Below are 20,698 nucleotides of genomic sequence, written 5' to 3'. Positions count from 1 at the left end.
ATAATTGTCCAAATGCAAAGGGATGTCTAAAGAATCTAAAATGCTAAGGAGGGACGTGGTGCCCCCCTAGCCCCTTATTGGCTATCCCCTAGTTAGACCCAAGGTTTCAAATCTCTTCCGAGACCATTGGGGTTAGTAAAGTTGTCAAATTAGGCATTCGGATCCGGTTAAACACAATCCAAACCCAATTAACTAAGTACCATGGATCCAACCCATACCCCAATCGGTTCGGTCAAAAGGGATCTGACTCTTTAACCATGCCTAAAGGAGGTTCGGCCTCTATATTTTCCGACCCCTTCAGCCCCTCTCAACCTCAAGGAGACTCAGCCTCCTCATGGAGCCGACCCCTTGTTATTTCATCCAAAGGAGGTCTGGACTCCTCAAGGGGTGGGAGCCCACCCCTTGCTACATCATCCGACCCTTCTCTCAAACACTAAAGTCATTTTACCAAGTTTTGTCAGCAACTACTACTACTACTACTTCTTCTTCTTTTGTTCCTGTTCAACAACTTATACAATTGCTACTTCTTCCTCTTCTCCTATTTCTATTGAGTAGTTTCTCCTCCTCTTTCTTCTTCTGCTCCAAGGGATTAGAAAAAGAGAACATTACAACTTGATCCATACTCGAATAACCGAGTAACATGGGTCTGATCTGTATCTCAAAAAGGTTTAGCTGACTCCATCAACCCTCAAGGAGGTTTGTCCTCTCAAGGAGCCGACCCCTTCACTCTTTAAACTTCAAGGAGGTTTGGCATCCCAAGGATCCCCCCCCCCCCCCCTCATTCTTTAAATCCCAAGGAGGTTCAGTCTCCTATGGAGCCAATTCCTTCACTCTTCAATCCTTAGAGCGATTCGATCTTCTCAAGGAGTCAATCCCATATAAGTTTACCATAAAATGAAACTATCTCCTCAAGGAGTCATCTCCCTAGCACAGTATAAATATCGATCCTTTGAGGAGAGACAAGATCTCTATCAAACATAATAACTAACAATTACTCGAGTAGCATCAAAGGGAAGAGAAAAGATATCAATAGAACAAACTTCAGATACGTAACATGATTGAGTCAACTCGAGGAGTTAAATAGATACCGAGTTAAATCGGTTGTAGAGTAAAAAACACTTTTGTGGTTAGTTATGAAGGCCAAGAGAGTGGAGCTTTAAGACCATTATAAACCTAAATAATGGTACTTTAAAGTCATTATGAGAGGAAAAAACAGGTCATAATGACATCATGAGTCATAAATGACTTACATTATGGGTCATCAATGACATACATCATGGGAAGAGGTTACAATCTCTAAGTAACTAAGTAATGCTTTATAAATAAGGAAACTACTCTCACCTCAAGGTAAGTTAAAACATTCAATACTCCTTTGCTTTTAAATTTTTCTGTATTTTTTTTTTCAAGTTCTAACTTGATCATCAGAGGTCCCTTGACTGACACCACACTTATGTCTTTTCAAGTGAAATCCATTAAGAAGATGATCGGAGAAAGTGGAAAGTTAACAAGCAAACAGATGTCTTTTCAAGTGAGACCCAAGGAGAAGATGACCGGAAAGATAATGTCAAGTCAAAGAAGAAGACCGGAGAAAGTGGAAAGTCAACAAGTAAATAGACACCTTTTTATTTTAATATTTTGTTAACAGAGGAGTGTCAAATTTTTTAATTCCATCTGGACACCCCTGCGATAAAAATAAAAATAAACGTTGCAGACATATGGGATATCTAGGCAATCTATTATTAACATAGCTAGATTTTGGGATCATCTGAAAGCTATAGGTGAGAAAGTATGTATTAGCTTTCAGATTTTTAGGATCATTTGATATCCTTATGCCAAACCATTGGTAGGTAGGTTGGATAAGTGCCTATCCCCTGTATAGGCAGGCATAAGGTTTAGTCTTGTTTGCTTTCACACTGTCATCCCCATTTTACAAGCCTGAACTGGGCTGCATAGCACAAACTAATAGGAAAAATAATAATAATAATAATAATAATAAAGAAAGTGGAAAAGAAAAAAATAGAAGGCAAGCTTCTGAGTTGATCATTGTACACAATTTGATCCAGGGATACATTCTCTCCATATATACATGTGTGTGTGTGTGTTGTACGCTAACATTTAATGCTTCATTGTGACATTAGCATGTTCCACAACTTTTATTTCCAATAAGAACATGCTGAACTGATCGAATTCCTTCGACACTGCGCTGGTATGGTAGTGTGTAGAGAACCGTTGATTTTCTTTACTGTATCTCGAGGAAAAAACATGTGGTTCTCTGTATACTGTCACATCAGCACAGTGTTGAAGGAAGTCAGTTTAGAACAACTCTTTCCAATTGTATTTAATATTCCTTTAGTTTAAAGGTCCTCAGGTATTGAATGCTTTTACAAAATTGATGCACATGTTAATCAAAATTCCTTTACTTTTTCATTGAAAGACAATAATTCCAAGGTATTTATGGGAAAAATAGATTATGGAAATTCTACCCTCCCGTTGAGGTCATGGACGTTAGCACTAGCAAACCTATATATATATATGTCGAGTCGTGCCGGGGTGACACAGGATTCACTGTGATTCTCACAAGTCTGACGTGGACATGCATACAAAACCGATGGTTTTTACTTGTATCACGAGAAAACACATCTATGGTTATGTACACATCCCACGTCAAACTTGTAAGAATTGCAGTAAATACTTTTTGTCATTTTTCATATATATACATAGGGTCCAGTTCAGCACCAAACATTTTGGCCAACATTTTAACCAATCATTTTTGTCCTACATGGGTTAGAAGTTTTGGAATGGGCTGATTTTTGATGAGGATGATCATCCTCACCAAAAATCAGCCCATTCCAAAACTTATAGCCCCATGTTTACAAGTTGAAAAATCGTGAACCGTCCATTTTTTGTAAATCATTTTTGATGGGGTTAGAAGTTTTGGAATGAGCTGATTTTTGGTGATGATGATCTACTCACCGTAGAGATCATCCTCACCAAAAATCAGCCCATTCCAAAACTTCTAACCCATGTTTTGAAAAATGTTTTGCCAAAATGTTTGGTGCTGAACATTTCCCATATATATCATGTGAACAATCTTTATATATATTCATTTTTTCAGTCAGCAAAGAACTATTGTGGAGGAGAGTATGTCCATGTACATCCCAGTAATGAACAATGTATCAAAGATGTTGAAGCTGTCTCAGAGGTCAGGGTGACTAGTTTCAGCTCCTCAAGTATTGCAGTTCTTGTAGTTTTAGCTTGATTTAGTTGATATTTGTGGATGTTTGCATTTACAGTGTATGTCAGGATTTGATCATGAGCACACCTTGTTGCCCTTTTGCTGGGATGCATCCCCTAATAATTAGCCCTGGTTCGAGCAAAAATTTAATTTCAACACTCCCCTTTCCTGCTCGACTCGACTGTAGGGTACCTCTCTCTCTCTCTCACACACACACACACACATGCTCGTGTGCTAGGTTAAGTAGCCCTGCATTATTGTCTCAGCACTATGGTTATGCGCTCAGTGAGCACTGGTTTAGCAATGATAGCGTCCAAAAAGCACTCAAAATCCGAAAGGTATAAAAAAGTCCCTAATAATAATAATAATAAGAGTTACTACTAATAACTCATTGGAATAATGTTTATGGCTATGAACAGGGAACAAGAGAGGAATTGGACTTATGCAGCTCTTATTCGTCTTATAAATTCGAGGTTCAAAGCACTATAAATTATCATTTAGATATTAGTAAAAGTTACCGGTCTCTAATATATTGGTGAGGTTTCAACTTTCATCAACTATTACCATTGTCTTGTGCATGCAAGCAAGCAACAACTTATCACTGATTTTATTTTTTAAACAGTGGTTATCATGACCCACCCTATGGTACCGTTCTTGGGCACACAAGCATGGATAAGATCTCTTATTGATGACTGGCAACCATGGCTTGTTGATGGTCAATTTGCAGGGTAGCCCCATTACTTATCTCTTGATTATAACAAATTTAGCTCTATAGGGAATACTAGTTTAAATTCCTTTTTGAATCTTAAGGTTTCACTATGTTGGTTTCTGTGTAGGTACACAAGGAGATACTCCAACAACATGACATTTGCCACTGTAAAGGCAAGAGAATTCTTCCCCCACTTCAGTCTTTTTCAAACCATTTTTAGAAAAAGATTATAGAGCAGACTGATAGTTTTGATGAGAATTATAACAAATTGATATAATGTTTGTGAACAATTACTAGGACATGCTAATAAGTGCAGTTGATTTTTTTAAGTGATGTATAACCATTTCATTTCGATGCTTTTCTTTTATCTACTAGGTTTTGTCCTCATCACCAAAATCTCTTGTTTTTTCTTCCGCTTAAGATATAATTTCATATAAAAAATAAATAAAAAGTCCTCACTCATTCTGCAACTTCCAGTCTTTCTCTGGTGGAGATCGTTGTGGCATGAGTCACAAGAGGACGAGAAAATACAAGAGAGGTCAATGAAGAAGGAAAGGACATTTATTTATTTATTTATTTATTTTTTATTTTTTTATTTTTTTTATTTTTTTTAAGAAGAGAAAAAGGTAATTTGGGTACTCCAAAAATATTACACGGATAGATGAGGTTGAGGGTCCATTTAGATGTTAAAAAGTTGAGAAATTTATCAAAAAGGAGCACTATACATTTTATATTTTAACAAAATCTATTTTTTAAAATATTTTATTTGATCAAAATGACATAAACAATAATTTTTAAAATTTTAGTACCACAAAATACTTATTATTTATATATAAAAAAAAATCAGTGTCAATGGGATCCTCTTGACACCATACAAAATAAATTCCGATCTCATGTCAAAAAGATTCTATTGACATTGAATATATATATATTATATATATATATATTATATATATATTATAAAGTTCTTTATTAATGAAATTATTTTCACACTTTACAAAAGTAAATTTTGATTTTATATCAAAATGATCTTGTTAACATTAAGTACTTAAAAAAACAAAAATACCTTTAACATGAGATCAAAATTTATTTTGTTCAGTGTCAAAATGATCCCATTGACAAAGAACTTTTTCAAATAAAAAAAATAATCAACGTCAACAGGATCATTTTAATATAAGATTAAAATTTATTTTTGTATAGTGTCAAAAGGATCTCACAGACATTGAATTGTTTTTAAAAATATTCAATTTCAACAGCATCTCTTTGACATGAGATCAGAATTTATTTTTATACAATGTCAAAAGTGATCCCATTGACATTGAACATTTTTTCTAAAAATGGTATCTTCGGTACTAAAATTCTAAAAAATACTATTTGTATCGTTTTGGTAAAAAATACTTTGTTTTGGGAATTATTTGATTTTTTATGCATGTTTTGGTAAATTTGCTTAAAAAATTCAATAAATGGACTATCAAACTACTACCCAAAATTTATCAAAAGTTATGTGTGAAAACATTTTAGAATTATTGTTTTATATGAAACAATAGTGTTTTTAGGATCAGTAAAGGCTAGTAATCCAAATTCAAAGATTTTGATAATCTTGAAAACATTTGAAGAAGACCAAATTCAACTTCTATATGGTGATAATGTCAAAGGTGACGAGATACCCCACCTTTATTCTTTTCAAATCTTTTAATCTTTTTTTCCTTTTCTTTTCTAGATTAACAAAAAAATTATCTAAATAACCCATCATTTTGAATGTTGTTTTAACACCTTCTATAAAACCTTATAATTTTCTATTAAAACTCTCATCATCTTACTTCAAAAATCTTATTTTATTCCTTAATTATATTTGAAAGTTAAAGTAGATCTTAAAGTTGAAAATTATAAGGTAAAATTTTTACTTAAAGATATTGAAGATGACTAGTTTTGGGAAGAGATCAAATTGAAAAGATTTTGGTTTCAGGTTTTGAAGGGTAATGAAATCATTTATAATATTGTCTATTATACAAGACCGAGGTGGAAGGGGGGCACAAAGGGGTTTTAGTGGATATTTGACATGGTCTATGTTTTTCAAGAAGGCTTTACACTTTGACTTGGACCTTCTCTCATAAATTAACGAGAAATGATCTAAATGCATTTTTCTTCAATCTCTAACCAAAACCTCGAATTTTCTCTTCCCTCTTCAACCTTACTATTAACTATACTTTGCCTTCTACAAGAAAATCCTTGCTCCTCACCCTAAATGATGCGAATCTCTTATGATTTTTCGATGAGACAACTACAATATCTTACACTAAGGAAGGAGGCAAATCTAAAATTTTATGAGTTTTTTACTATATTCTTCCTGATTGACTGGGTCCATTGACCATTGTGAGGAAGGAGATCACTTACCAATAATTCGAGCAAAATTTTATTTTCACCACCGCCCTTTCCTGCACTATGAGTATAGGGTAACTCTCTCTCTCTCTCTCACCTTATCACTGATTTTTATTTTTATTTTTAAATAGTGGTGATCATGACACTTTGGTGCCATTCTTGAGCGCACAAGCATGGATAAGGTCTTTTAACTACTCCATCCTTGATAGCTGGCGACCATGGTTGTCGATGGTCAAGTTGCAGGGTAGGCCCACAACTTAACTTCTCTCTCAATTACAATTTTAGGTCCAACAATATGACCTTTGCCACTGTAAAGGTGAGAGAATTCTTACCACACTTGCTCAAACCATTTAACAAGATTTGTCTAGAGTAAGCTAATATAACAGAGTGATAGCGTTAATTAAAAAAAAAAACATCTGTTTGAGACTTTGTGCAGGGAGCGGGCCACATACCTCTCAGTGTACCGGCCCTAAGGAATGCTTATCTATGTTTCAGAGGTGGATATCACATAATCCTTTATAACTCCACTCCAGTTCCGAGCTTTCAAACCATGCAAAACTCTTTGTCCTATTATGTGGAATTGATGCATACTGAGTTTGTGAGCCAGTTACTATGACATGCTATAACAAGTGAACTTGATTTGTTTTAAGTTATGCTTAATATTTCATTTCAATGTTTTTCTTTGATATACTAGGTTGTCCTCATCAAAATATATTATTTTCGTGTAATCTTATTCAAATCAGATCTGATTTCATATAATTAAACAAAATTACTACTTACTCAGCTCTCTGCACCTTCCAGTCTTTTTCTCCAGTAGTGATCCTTGCAGGCTTGCAGCATGTGATGTCATGAAAGAGGGGAAATTGATGAGATGATTATGAAGAAGAAGGGAAAATTTTTATTCACCCCATCTTTTGTTTCAATTTCGCAAAACAAACACTTTCTGGCTTTTGCTGATCATAGCAAGAGAATTGTTTTCTATTTTTCTACTTCATCTTCCAAAGAAACAAAGGGCAAATTCAGTATTCAAGTCCCAGGATAACCTATCACATAAAACGGGTAGGTTAATCTTAAAAGTAGTGCAACTTGAGAAGATCAAAAAGCTTCTCAACGAACCAGTTGCTTTGTGATCACCTACGAGTACTTGTGAGATGGAGCCTTCTAATAAATAAACTAAAACGGGAGATAAAAGGTTTTTGGAATTTAAGGTTTGATTTTAAAAATCAAAACCTGTCAAAAGAGAGCAGAGTAAGATATATGGAGAAGCATGGATTTGCATATATAACAGTAAAGATAACTAAACATCAACCACTATAAGGAAACAGAAAGTAGGCCAACATTTGGCACTCAATAATAATCGAAGAGAAGTGTAATAAGATATGGACACCCCAAGGTCAAGGGGAGTCTTGTTTTGTGTTTGTTACAACAAAAAGACCCCCCACCCACACACCCACACCATCTCCATACATCTTGATTGTTAAAATTTTCTTTACATAAAATTAAGGATACAACCGATGCCTTTGCAAGATCTCCTGTTTAGTTGCTCCATCTTTGCCGAGACGTTGCTTGACCCAAGTAAGGGCAAAAGTATACCTCAGTTTGATGTCAGTGGAAAAAATTTGGTTCAGAGTAGGCTCCAGCCATTATTTGTCACGCAATTCTCTTTTTGGAAGCAAATCACTTCTCCTCAATCTGAAACTGAACCTTATACCTGCAGACATGCAAAAACCTGATAAATAACCATATCAACAAAACAAAAAACAAAAATCAGTTCATTCTTTTACATAACTGAACAAACACTGATCCAAAATATAATTCAGGGAATTCCGATAAATATGTAAAACCTCAATCTATGTTTTTTTTAAAATCTTCTTCCTGCCCTTTAGAGCCCTTGAATTACACCAAAGTGTTGTGTATGTGAAAACCTTTGTGAAGCTCACTTGGTAATTTGATCAAATACCTATTGGGTATTTCACTAAACACCTTCTATACCACACCTTCCAAGACCTTGTTTGATAGTGGCAATGAATGATAACCTAACTAATTGTAGCAAATGCAAACAAAATAAACAACCACATAAAGAAAAAGTAAGTACACAATACCCACAACACGAGATTTTATGTGGTACACGTAAAGGCTATCTCCACGGAGGTATGAGCATTGGAGCTCGATTTCACTTTGAAGAAAATGGGGCAAAACGATACAAGGAAACACACCTCTATCACTTAACTTCACCTTCTTCTAGATCTCAATCTTTCCAAATCTCTCAACCTCTCCTCTCTTGGGTTTCTTTCTTTCTCTACTCTCTTCTTTAGAAAAGACTTAAACTTGAAGTTAGACTTACAGCAAAAGAAAACAAAAACCCCATCCTTTTAAAAGCACCACAAAGTTGACCACTTAAATAAGTTACAAGTGCAACCCAAATTACCTTGGACCGACCAAAAAATACACACATTTGAACCGGGCCTAATTGATTTTGAATCATACTTCAACACAAAGCACCCCCTTAATCGGTGCCATTATTGTTCTTCTTTGGGATTGGTTCTCGTTTGTATATCCTTCTATATTCCATCCCACTCACATTTTGTAGCTGCTCCACAGCTCCTTATTTACGTAGGCACCATAAATGTCTTAACTGTATTTGTTGTGCTGGTCATGAATGGTTCAGAATATTACAACCGTTGGCAATGAAGTCACTTCACAAGTTTGTACAAATATTTTGTTTCACTAATTACTACTATCTCAGATACGTCATGGTACGGGATTAGTTGGACTACAAGATCAAACCAGATTATATAGCAGGACTTGATAAATAATGATCAGCAAATAAGGATTCATTTATCAACAGATTTTTTTTCTTCCATTTGAACTCATTTCTATAAATCTTTTACTTGCCTTGAGCATCCCCTTAATCGGTGCCATTATTGGTCTACTTTGCACATGGACCAACTTTCCATTATTTTATCTCATATTAAAACTATTCCTAAATTTTCTTGAATACATTCATCTTTGATCTTGTCTTTCCTAGTCATATCACCCATCTATCTCAACATCCTCATCTACGCATGCTCATACTATGAACATGTTTATTTACTAGCATAGGGGACGCGCGTAAAAGGCTATCTTCCATCCAAAACACAACACAACCTTGAGTCTGCAAAGAGAAAATAATTCTCTAAAGGAAACCAAAACCTTATAATCCAAAAAATAAAAAACATCCCCTAAGAGTTCTTTTATTAGACTCTCAAACGTCTAATTCAACCCTAAGTTCTATTCTCATCAGACTTACGGATATCTATTTTATAGATTTTTAGTATGATTGTGCAAACAGTCATTATGAGTGACTCAACAGTCAAAATTGGATGGTCCAAAGCACTTTAGATCTTATTTAATGGACAAGAGGAGAAGAGACATACCATTTCTACCTTTATGGAGACTTGAAACTCTTCATAGATTAACAATCAATCATTTTGGAGCATGGTTAAACATGGATGACCAACGGTTAAGACATTCGAGCACAATCATACCAATTTGACCAGTGGAACAATGGTTACTTTATGCCATGGTCAATCCCATTTGACCAACATGCATAACGATTAACAACAATCAAGTCCATCTGAACCAATCATCATAGTCTCACCTATTCTGATCATCCAACAGACAAGATCGTATCTCAACATTTGACCTAGCAAGTAGAAAAGGACACCTCAAGCTCCTCGATGCGTACATGTGCCAGACGCCTCATTAGCGTATTGTGCACATGGGCGTGCACAAACATGGTAGTGAACCGCCTCTTAGTAGTCTCTCACAAAAATAACTAAAGTAAATGTGTAAGAGATCCTATATAACCTCAATGAGTGTTTTCTTTTTCAAATGTGGGACTTATCTTTTTGATGGTAGATTCCTAAATTAAGTATCAGGATATATATATATATATATATATAATATAATTTTACTCCTCAACTTACCAAAAATCTCATTTAACCCAAAACAAAAAAAACAAAGAATATTTTATTTTTAATTGGATCTAATAAACATTTACTTTATTGAGAATAAAAATAAATAAATAGAAATAGTGCACTAATTGAGGAAAATGTAGTCATGACTCATGATACTACATAAGAAAAGCATTACCTCTGGGATTTCTTGAGAAGAACTTCAATATCTCATCAATTATAATTACCTGCAAAACATAGACATAATTCATGGTATTTAGTAAAAAAGAAAATACTTGAATTTAGAATTCAAAGAAATGAAACAATAAAAAGGTACATGGCATACAGTTTAACTTGTCTTGCAAGGGTTTTCTTAAAGCAACCCCCCCCCCCCCCCCCCAAAAAAAAAAAAAAGGTTATGTGGGGTGATAGTCTGAGAATCCCGACAATTCACAATGGAGCTAAGGCAATTTTTAAATCAAAGGTTCAAGATCTCCTTTTACACTAATTTACTAACAACTAGAGAACCAGAGATACTGAATTGAAAGGGTAACTTGGTATGGATTAATATGATCCAAAAATCAAAGACGACCTAAAACTAAATTTTGAATGACTAGATACCCCTAAATCACATACTCTTACATTTGAACTTTTAACACAATTTTGTGGCTCAAAAATAAAATAAAATAAACCATTGAAAAGTTGTGAAATAGCTGTTATGGATTACGGAGAAACATATTAGAAGGTTTCTCAAACAAGTATTTGATTAGACACCATTATATGAAAACTGATCAAATTTAAAGGCTAAACCATGCTGATTTATTATATCTAGTTCCACTAAGCAGAGTGCCATTGGATAGGAGGATTGTAAAATCTATGAAGTCCCAGTGGACACCTACTTTCACTTTATGAACATATGGTGGGCCCAGTTATATACTACTTAAAATGCTATAGCCCTCCACTAAATATCATGTGGAGTATTCTTTAAGGCACACTCCCTTATATCACACATCACATTTTCTTGAACACAAGTACTAACTGAAAAGCATACCTTGTGGGAGTCAGCCAAACAATCATCCAATTAAAATTTATACGCCTTACCCATTAGGTCGCGTGTGTTTGGTAGCTTATTTAAACATTAAACATATTTGTGTACAACCCCTTTGTGTATATGTGTATACCAGTGTGCATTGGTGTGAGAAAGGGTTATTGTGTTTTGAATAGATATGTATAAAGTGCATTTATAGCTTCAAACACAGGTATATATAATTTATCGTAAATGCATCAGTTAACACGTAGCTATTTTGGATTATATCAAAGAAGAGAATTAAAAAGACAAGACAAATTACAACCTTGAGCAGGTATATTAAACTTCTATCACTAATATGCAAATCCTAATAGAATGTCTGTTAATTAGCAATAGCAAAGAAAAAGCTACTAACAGGAAAAGAAAGATATAGGACAACTGTCCACTCAGCCCATGATAATGGTGTCACCTGCAACACAGAAGAGTGAATTTCCTCGTGAAAACAAATCAGACAAATCTTTGTCACCAACACCGAATGGAAATAACAACAAATGGATGAGGGGAAAGATGACTTACTGAAAAAAGAACTGATAAAGGTTGCACATACAAAATTAGTATGTGAAGGAGCATAGTGAGGACAATTGATGCAACAAGCCATAAATTACTCCAGGGAGCAATTACACTAGAGATAAAGAATAGCAAAATTTGAGTCAGTATTTGATGTAAAGTTGAAATGCTGGATGAAATCCACCAAATATTGTAAATGAAGATATTACTTTTTTTTATAAATATACATAATAACAGAATATGCACATAACAAATAACTAAACTGCATAAGAGAAATGTGGAGCATGGCACAACCATAACTGAAAATATTCTAAGCATGTTAGCATACTTATTTAACCATTTATCTCCTAATTAATTGAAAATAATTTATCAAAAATAAGAAAATTAGATAAGAAGATTTCTGAGCTTAGAGTTCATAGCATGTCTGTTATGTAGATTTGTTATCTTAAAAATACGTCACATATTACTCAACGTAGATGTTCATCCTCAATAACATGAACAATAAATCTTGGATTATCCAACTAAGTTGAATAACATAATTTATTGGTGTAATACTATCTTCATTAGGGGATTAGTTCTTTAAGGGGTCCCGGGCAAGTTGGAGACGACAAAGTCGGGGTTGGCAAAGGAAGGGACAGTGTGAGAAAAAAGGGAGAGGTGAATCAGAGCTGGTAGGAAGCCCTCGTGCACATCTTGTTGGGCTGAGTGAGTCAGTGTTCAGTGGGGCCAGGGAGAAAGGGGAATTGTATCTAGCTCGGACTGAAGTTATATGTGGTTGTGACATTCCTATGTGCCATATACTATTTTATTTAATGTAGTTAATGTGATATTATTTGATGATTATTTTCATTTCCATGTGTGCTTAAAGTTGTTTTTGCCATTAAGTTCTTAGATACAAGTACCAGAATACAAAAACTATTGATTTTCATTTTCACCCCATATGATTATTTATTTAGTTTTATGGCTTATGAGTGTGTTATGCTGTTTTATAACAAAATGCACACTTTCAAAATAATTGATAAATATAGCTTTATACGAATTGGGATTAATTTTACCATCTTTCACATGAAAATAGCAAAGGACACAAATTTTATTTTATATTTTTGACAAGCAAGGTCATGAAGACCAAACCAAGAAAGATAGAACCTGAAGGAAAAAAGGGGAAATCTAGCCCACAATAAAGCCCACACCCCTAACTACCAGCCCTTCTTCCTATGAAGGGTTTTCAGTGACCAGAAACACCTTTTTAGAGAACAAGGCTAGTTTAACATCATCCAAATCAATCGAGCCATTTCCACAGAAACCATAGAAATAATATGCCCATAAAATAAAGGATGGGTATCCTTATCCTCCACCTTGAAATTCTCAACCTGATAGGATTGAAGCTATTTAGTAGCTCATTGATACTCAAACTTTCATCTTAGGTATATCTGATTCATGAGAAATTTCGAAATGCAAAAACTTTCAAGCTTTGCTCAAAGCCACCCCTACATGAACATACATAATAACTCATTTGCAGAAGAAACAAAATGCACTTGCAGTCATCAAATCATAAACCTCTGATTATCTTTAGACATTTCTACAAGCTTTTTTTCCATTTCTTCTTCTGAAGTCTAATGTGGACTATGCTAGATCAGGCTGTCCCGAACCTACACTTGCCAACGAAAAAAAATGATTTTTTCCATTTAACTTCTCCACCTCGAACCTCATTTTCAAAACTATGTAACATTCAAAACTTTAGCATCACATATAACAGTTTGTTCCAGATAAAAATGGATCAACTAAGTTTGAAGAAATGCAAAAAACAAAAAACAAAAAACAGAGAAGGAAAAAAAAATAGTCACAGAAAATGACAAACAAATAATTTGTTTGGTTCACCATGAAGGGCTACATCCAACAGCAATGAAAAAATAATACTAAAGAGCAGCCCTAAAATAGGACCAAATAGCCAAAACCCAATCCCAAATTCACCAGGAAAACATAACACAAAAGCTTCACCTAATTTAGAAAACAAAGTAGCAATAAACAAATATCTCTAAGATGAATAATACGCAATCAAATTCAAAAAAAGTAACCTCATGTAAGTAGAAGATACAGAATTGCATATTAAATACTTACAGTAGAGATTGATTTTCACTAAGGTTATTCAAGGCATTAAACATCTCAACAACAACAAGCACCGTCATTGATACAGTTGATGCATGTCGGTCATCAAATATACTACAGGGATATGTTGTCTCCCTAGTGGAACAAGTATCAAAATTAATCTGTAATCATAAAATAAACCAGTGAGTGCTCCAAAAAAAAATCGAAATGAAGAATATGAGCAGGCATTGTCTATTAAAAATGAAAGGAACTTTTTCCCATACTAATCATATTGAATCAAAGTAAGCCACAACTTTTTACCATACTATTGACATGATGTTACTAATTAACATCTAAATGCTCTTATGGGTAGTTTAAAAGCCGAAGATGCAAACTCTGAGCATTGTGACTTCACATATTTAAATGAAGTTGTCCTACAACTCATTTTTCAATTGACATTTAAAAGAATTTGGAACAGAGACTAAAGTAATTTAAAAAACATAAAAACTACCTAAAAAAACCAAAAAACGCAATTGAGAAATTGATAGTTTCACAAGTTTAGGGAAATTGTACCCAAAACTTTCTTGATAGAAGCCAATTATTCAAAATTTCATAGAATACAACTCAACCAAGTCAACTAGCACAGATTGACCATGTGATGGTTTTGGATCCTAGAGTATGAACCATTTCACACTAATGCCAAGACAACTAAGATACTGGGTCAATGCAAAACAAATGCGCCATTGAAGGCCAAGGAGAGTCGTAAGTCAGCTCAAGGAAGGCCACACAACAAGATGCAAATTAAGTTATATGAGACTCATGCGAAGCCCAGCCAAGTCAAGTCACATGGGTGTTAAGCATGGGGAATCTACAATTGACTGGGGCAATCCAACATGGGGTCACCCATGACTTGGAACCATGGCTTACAACAAAACATGTTTCTAAGGCAACTTAGCTTACAATACAAACCCAACTAATTAAAAACACAGTTTTAGTCCATTCTCAATAGTCAAAGAGCCAAATTACACAAACTAATGATATATGAAAACTCACCAATTCATGGTATGGTAGCTTGGGACCACTCTCAGAGTATACAAACCACCATATGAACCCAGCAACAGTTGCTAGACCGACATAAGCTGTAAGAGCCAAATAACATAGTCATGCACCTTTATTAGTAATCAAAATTCAATGAATAGATAGAGCGAAAAATGTAACAGATTAGCCTTCACAAAAATTTGAATGATGATGATGACATGGTAAAAATTGCATGGACCATGGTTTTTCAAGAGCATTTTCTTTCCTTCCAATGGTAAGTAGGAGTAGAAAACTCATAACCCAATGGTTCTGATGTAGTACACGAGCACTTCAACCAATTGAGGAAGGTGGTCAACCCCTATGGGCATATCTTAGAAAACACTTAATAAAAAGCAATGAGATGAGAAAGACTTGTATGCCCCATCTCATCTCCTTTACACTATTTTTGGTGCAATTGCCACTTTACTGCTACCAAAGAAAGGCTACCATATTCGATAAACATGAAAAAATATATTGATGAGTTTAAAACTTCCATCAAATTTCTGAAGATGTATATAAGCAACATGAGATTGTAATTCAACATCAAGGTTAGTTGGTCACAAGGTAAAGATGTATCATCACAGTCATGATCATGGTTTAAAATATCGTATCGATTTACAGTTTCGGTAAATGAAAAAATTGATACATTCGATACAAACTGATACATTCCGATAAATACCCGAAACATTCAATGTTTTGGAGTCAATGTTATGTATAGGTCTTGGTCGATACTGATACATTCCGGTTTTAAACAATGGTCATGACCAAAGACTAAGAAGTTGAGGTATATAATATCTAATAGCATTTATAGCCTACCTCCAATTACCAAATAACGGAAAAACAACCATCCACTAACAACAGCTTCATTAACCTGCATATTTCAAGAAATTGAAAAATGAAAATTTTACAAGAAAAAATACAGGGCAAATTATTGTCATAAATTGCAGAAAGGTAAATTGTAAACTCCAAGTTTGAGATTGTAAAACTCCAGGAGGAAATATTGCTCATTTTGTTTTCCATTAAGGGTTTGAAACTCGACTGCTGTTACTCTAGTATTTTTGGGATATTTTTTCTCTACCACCACTAATCGGTGCGGAATCTAAATTCGCCAAAAAAAAGCGTCATTTCAAGCACAAATATAGAACAAAAGAAGCCTAGAGAGATACAGAGAGAGGAATAAATAAATAAAAAATATCAGGAAAAAAAAAGATATCAATCAATTATGATTAGCAATACCTTCCGAGGTTTAGCCTTCATCACATCCGAGTCTTGCTTATTGAAACCAATAGCAGTGGCAGGCAATCCATCAGTAACCAGATTGACCCAAAGTAATTGTACCTGGAAATTTATGTCAAATCGTCAGTTTCCAAAAGACAAATTGAAGGGAAGAGTTTGATGGGGAAGTTTTTAGGATTTCATATTTAGATTGGATTCCTCGATTGTCTGAAAGTGTGGGATGTAGGCTTCCATGGCTCCTGCTCTTGGGGGAGAGTTGATCATTATGTGTGAGCAGGTGTTTAGGGTTTGTGCTCCTTGGTAAGTATCCTCAACCTCCATTCCAGCCTCCCTTCATCTTTGAATTTATCTTTCCTAGTTCAATATTATTTTTATATTTATTGAAATAAAAATCAAGTTGTAGTTAAACCAGTGTAGACAAAGGCACCAGATAATAGGTGAGGACTTAGGGTTCTTCAGGAGCCTAGCCTCGCATAGGCATTGCCTTGTTTAACAGAATTTTAATTTTGTATAATAATACACATCAAATAACAAGCCACTGCATTCACGAGCAAGAAGAACAGAATGTTGATGAAAGTATCCCATTGCTCTTGCCAAAAGCAAAGCTTCCCATTCCAATGTTGCTTTGCCTTCTTAGGTAAAAAAGAGGGAGCGATTGGGTGGGGGTTTCTTTAAATAAAAAGGAAATTCATGTCCTCCATATATATAAGTAGGTGTGTTAATATACGTATTTGCTAGGCAAGCAAAGGGATTCTATGGACTGGAGAGGTGTGTTAATATCCCAGCTTGACTGAGATATCCTCCTAAAGTATTTCGCAGTTTAGGCAAGTAACAAATAAATGCACTTCATCTACATTTCTATTGAGTGTTGAAAGCAATGACGCATAGCAGTGTCAAAACAAAGAGCAGCAGAAATTTTTTAATCCATCTAATATCCAAACAAACAGTTCCTCAAACAAAATATTGTGAGGTCCTCACCCACAACTCTACTCTTTGTATCTTTGTTCCTTACTTTGTTTTTAACAAATTTCGACCTTTACCAATCCAAAATAAAATACAACCAAAAGACTAGATACTCACAGGGACAAGGGTTTCTGGTATTCCAAGTACAGCCGCCACAAAAATACAAACCACTTCACCAATGTTTGAAGAGATCATGTATCTGATGAACTGCTTTGTGTTATTGTATATAGCCCTTCCCTCTGCAACAGCCTGTTAAAAGCTATAACTAGTCATGATGATTGCAATCATGATAGTTCAAAGGAATAGATGCCCTTTTGTACAATTTTTATATATAAAGAAGCAACAGATGTACTGTAATCAATAGGATGGAAAAAAGCATACCGCAACAATTGATGCAAAATTGTCGTCAGCCAATACCATATCCGAAGCACTCTGAAAATTCCAAACAATATAAGAAAAAGATACAACAATTTGAACAGAAATCAGGAAAAGAAAATATTTAATGAGTAAATGATCCAAGCACTGCCAAGTTATTAAAATGAGCTCATGAAGAGGCAAAACCAACGAGTGGCCATTTACCACATCAGTATGCAGTTATTTTCCTAGAGATGAACCCCACACAGACAAAACACAATATTGAAGTGGCAGGGAGAACAAGTCAAGTAAAATCGGACCAAAGTCAAACACAATGACTGGTCGACACAGATTGCAACCTTGAGAAATATAAATTATTCATAAAAATTGTTGAAAATATAACCAAGAGAGCTGAAATAAAGTGCTTCCTGAGAAGAGTCATTCAGTACTACCTTTGCAACTGCTGTTCCAGATCCCATTGAAATTCCAATATCTGCCTTCTTCAGTGCAGGTGCATCATTAACACCATCACCAGTCATTGCAACCTTCATCATAAATGACATGAATTTATTGTCCAAGAAAAGTAAAAGTATATGGAAGCATGTTTATCTATCAAAAAATATGTAGAAGCATAATTCAATGGAAGAAAAATAAAATCAGTCCAAAAAAAAAAAATTACATTGCATACGATAAACCAAATAACTTTTGCAGCACAAAAGACAAACTTAAAATGTATGATGCAAATTACTACACGTCCACAACAATTGACTGTAAACGAAAGGGACAGACAAACATAAGCTAACAAAGTTTTAGTTGGCAATGCTGATTGCATAGAAAAGATTGTCAAGCAGGTTTAACCAAAGTGCATTTAGGAAAAAAATAATAATAATTGAAGTTAGCCAGCAAGAAAAATCCTGCAGTTTTTCCTAAATTCTAACCACAACATAATAGTTTTCAATATATGTCCAGCTTACCCATAAAAATAAAAATAATAATAGTTTGTCAGTATATGGCCAACAAGAGACTTGGGCTTAGATAGATGATGAGCCTAACAAGCATGGAGGAACGTAACTGCATTTCTTGTTTAAAAAGGAAAAGTAATGGAATATCCTCAGCTGTTATTAGAGTGAAGTAATTCAATCAAAGGCCCAAGGGAGAGCACAAAACTTGGTACATCATTCGCATACACACCAGATATTCAAATTAAACAAGATTTTTGACGATTGGAAAAGAGGAGACATACCACTTCATTTTGGTGCTGCAGGGCTTCCACCAGCATCTTTTTATGAGATGGTTCAACCCTAAAAAGTGGCATAAATTTTCATAAAACCACAGAACAGGCAAAATAGAGTAACAGTGTTGACCCCTAACAAGAAACTTAGTAAAAGACTAAGCAGAGAATAACACAAACACAATATTGATGGTCTAAAGAACTGACAATAAAGCAAGCATATGTTAATGCCAAATAGCATCCCAAATACCTGGTGAAGAGTACCATGCGTTGTAATGCTATTGTTTGCTGCAACGCTGGGAGTTCTTCAAACTCAGAAGCAGTAAAAGAACGTCCAACAAAATCTTCCAAGTGATCGAAAGCACCTATTTGGCGACATAAAGATTCTGCTGTAGACTGCAGGCATGTATCAAATTGATAACAGAATATAATTTTTTTTTCAGTGATCCAGACAGCAGGATGTATATATGAGTGAGAATATTTCATGAAATCAACAAGAATAAAGAAGACACTGATTTTTTTTACTTACCTTGTTATCACCAGTGACAACTATAACACGTATGCCAGCAGACATACAAGAAAGCATAGCATTTCTTACTTCATCCCTAGGTGGATCAAGCATTCCAACCTTAAAATATCAAGGAAAGGCTTCAATCTAGGGCACAAACGAATAAAGACAATTGACAAAAAAATCACTAGTAACTTTCCATTCCTGAGACAAAGTAATGATGTAGAATGAGTATCAAATCTAAAGAAACCAAGCATTTAATAGTTTAACAAAGAGCATAAGGATTGACTATGGTACAATAGAATGAACCAAAACAAGCTTTTGAGAAATAAGGATGAAAGGCTTAAGATAATATATATGATCTTGGACTCTCAATCATCATGAAAAATTACTAACCCTTGCATTAAAATTAGCTGAAATTTTTGTGAACAAAGCCGAATTTTACCGATTTCTAATTTAGCTAACTGAAGCTTACCTGAAATGTTTCATAGAGTTGAACTGTTTAATACTGAAACTTAAAGTAGATTATAGGTGTTCAAAAGCATTTCTATCCTCACTTTTTCACATTTGCTTCTGTTGGGAGATAATTAAGTGCAAAACAGTCACACCATCAAAGGGTTCTCGAATACAAAACATCTTCTAGGGGCTGAATTCAAGATCAAGCGAACTATGCAAAAAAAAAAAAAAAACTTATAATGAAGATCAACACTCCAGTTAAGTTGCTCTTAGGTAAAAATCGGGGTCAGGCGTAAATTCATGTTTTAATTATATCTTGAAGCTGCATTACTATTACAAATATGCAAATGCAATAGATACACAAATATGATTCATATCACAATATTTATCAGTTTTTAACTTTGGGATTTCTGTGGGGACTGCTATTTATCTTCCACACGTTAAACCAAATTCCACTTGACTCTCATACAAAGGGAATGGACTCAACCTTCTTACTGTGAATTCGTAAGCTATTTTGTTCACTCATATAACTAGCTGGTTTTGTTCATTGTCTCAAATGATGAATCAAGAAATGATAATAACTATTCAATACATTCAACCTTTTGTTTTCGAGTGGGAAAAAGGAAAAAGGTCAAAGTTCACGTTCCAATGAATCACACGTAAAGATATTGTTAATACACACAGAGTTAAGGTATGCTTAATTAATCGATTGAGCAGCAGCTCCCTAAAAGAAATGAGAGAGAAAGGGGTCAACATGCAATTTTGATAGGGTTCATCGGCTAAAGTGGCAGTCTCTTGGAGCCAATTCACTAGATTACTGTTACCGAGAGATCAACTACGCGGCCGCTTATGGTATATGACCAAACTCATTAGCTAATAATATCATCCTTTCTAACAAGTAATATAATCCTTAGTATCATATTAGAATAACTCTAT

At 34.5% G+C, this 20,698-nt stretch overlaps 1 protein-coding gene across 1 annotated transcript in view; it reads right to left on the bottom strand.

The window, feature by feature from the left end:
* Nucleotides 1-7,641: 7,641 nt before the first annotated feature.
* ECA3 (endoplasmic reticulum-type calcium-transporting ATPase 3) overlaps nt 7,642-20,698 on the bottom strand; it is a 51,972-nt gene continuing 38,915 nt past the window's right edge. The window contains exons 21-34 of the mRNA XM_086427920.1: nt 19,328-19,426; nt 19,049-19,194; nt 18,811-18,868; nt 18,020-18,112; nt 17,595-17,645; nt 17,331-17,462; nt 16,251-16,352; nt 15,831-15,885; nt 14,991-15,076; nt 13,971-14,119; nt 11,862-11,967; nt 11,701-11,754; nt 10,458-10,506; nt 7,642-8,034 (exon numbers count right to left, since the gene is read on the bottom strand). Of these exons, the coding sequence (XP_086284046.1) occupies nt 7,967-8,034; nt 10,458-10,506; nt 11,701-11,754; nt 11,862-11,967; nt 13,971-14,119; nt 14,991-15,076; nt 15,831-15,885; nt 16,251-16,352; nt 17,331-17,462; nt 17,595-17,645; nt 18,020-18,112; nt 18,811-18,868; nt 19,049-19,194; nt 19,328-19,426 (1,248 nt within the window). The 3' untranslated portion in view covers nt 7,642-7,966. The remainder of the gene's footprint in view (nt 8,035-10,457; nt 10,507-11,700; nt 11,755-11,861; nt 11,968-13,970; nt 14,120-14,990; nt 15,077-15,830; nt 15,886-16,250; nt 16,353-17,330; nt 17,463-17,594; nt 17,646-18,019; nt 18,113-18,810; nt 18,869-19,048; nt 19,195-19,327; nt 19,427-20,698) is intronic.

Source organism: Akebia trifoliata, chromosome 2 (genome assembly GCF_017979445.1).
Source record: "Akebia trifoliata isolate Shusen 1 chromosome 2, ASM1797944v1, whole genome shotgun sequence".
Classification (NCBI taxonomy): domain Eukaryota; kingdom Viridiplantae; phylum Streptophyta; class Magnoliopsida; order Ranunculales; family Lardizabalaceae; genus Akebia; species Akebia trifoliata.
The sequence above is the reverse complement of the archived record's forward strand: the minus strand, read 5'-3'. Positions and strand labels throughout refer to the sequence as shown.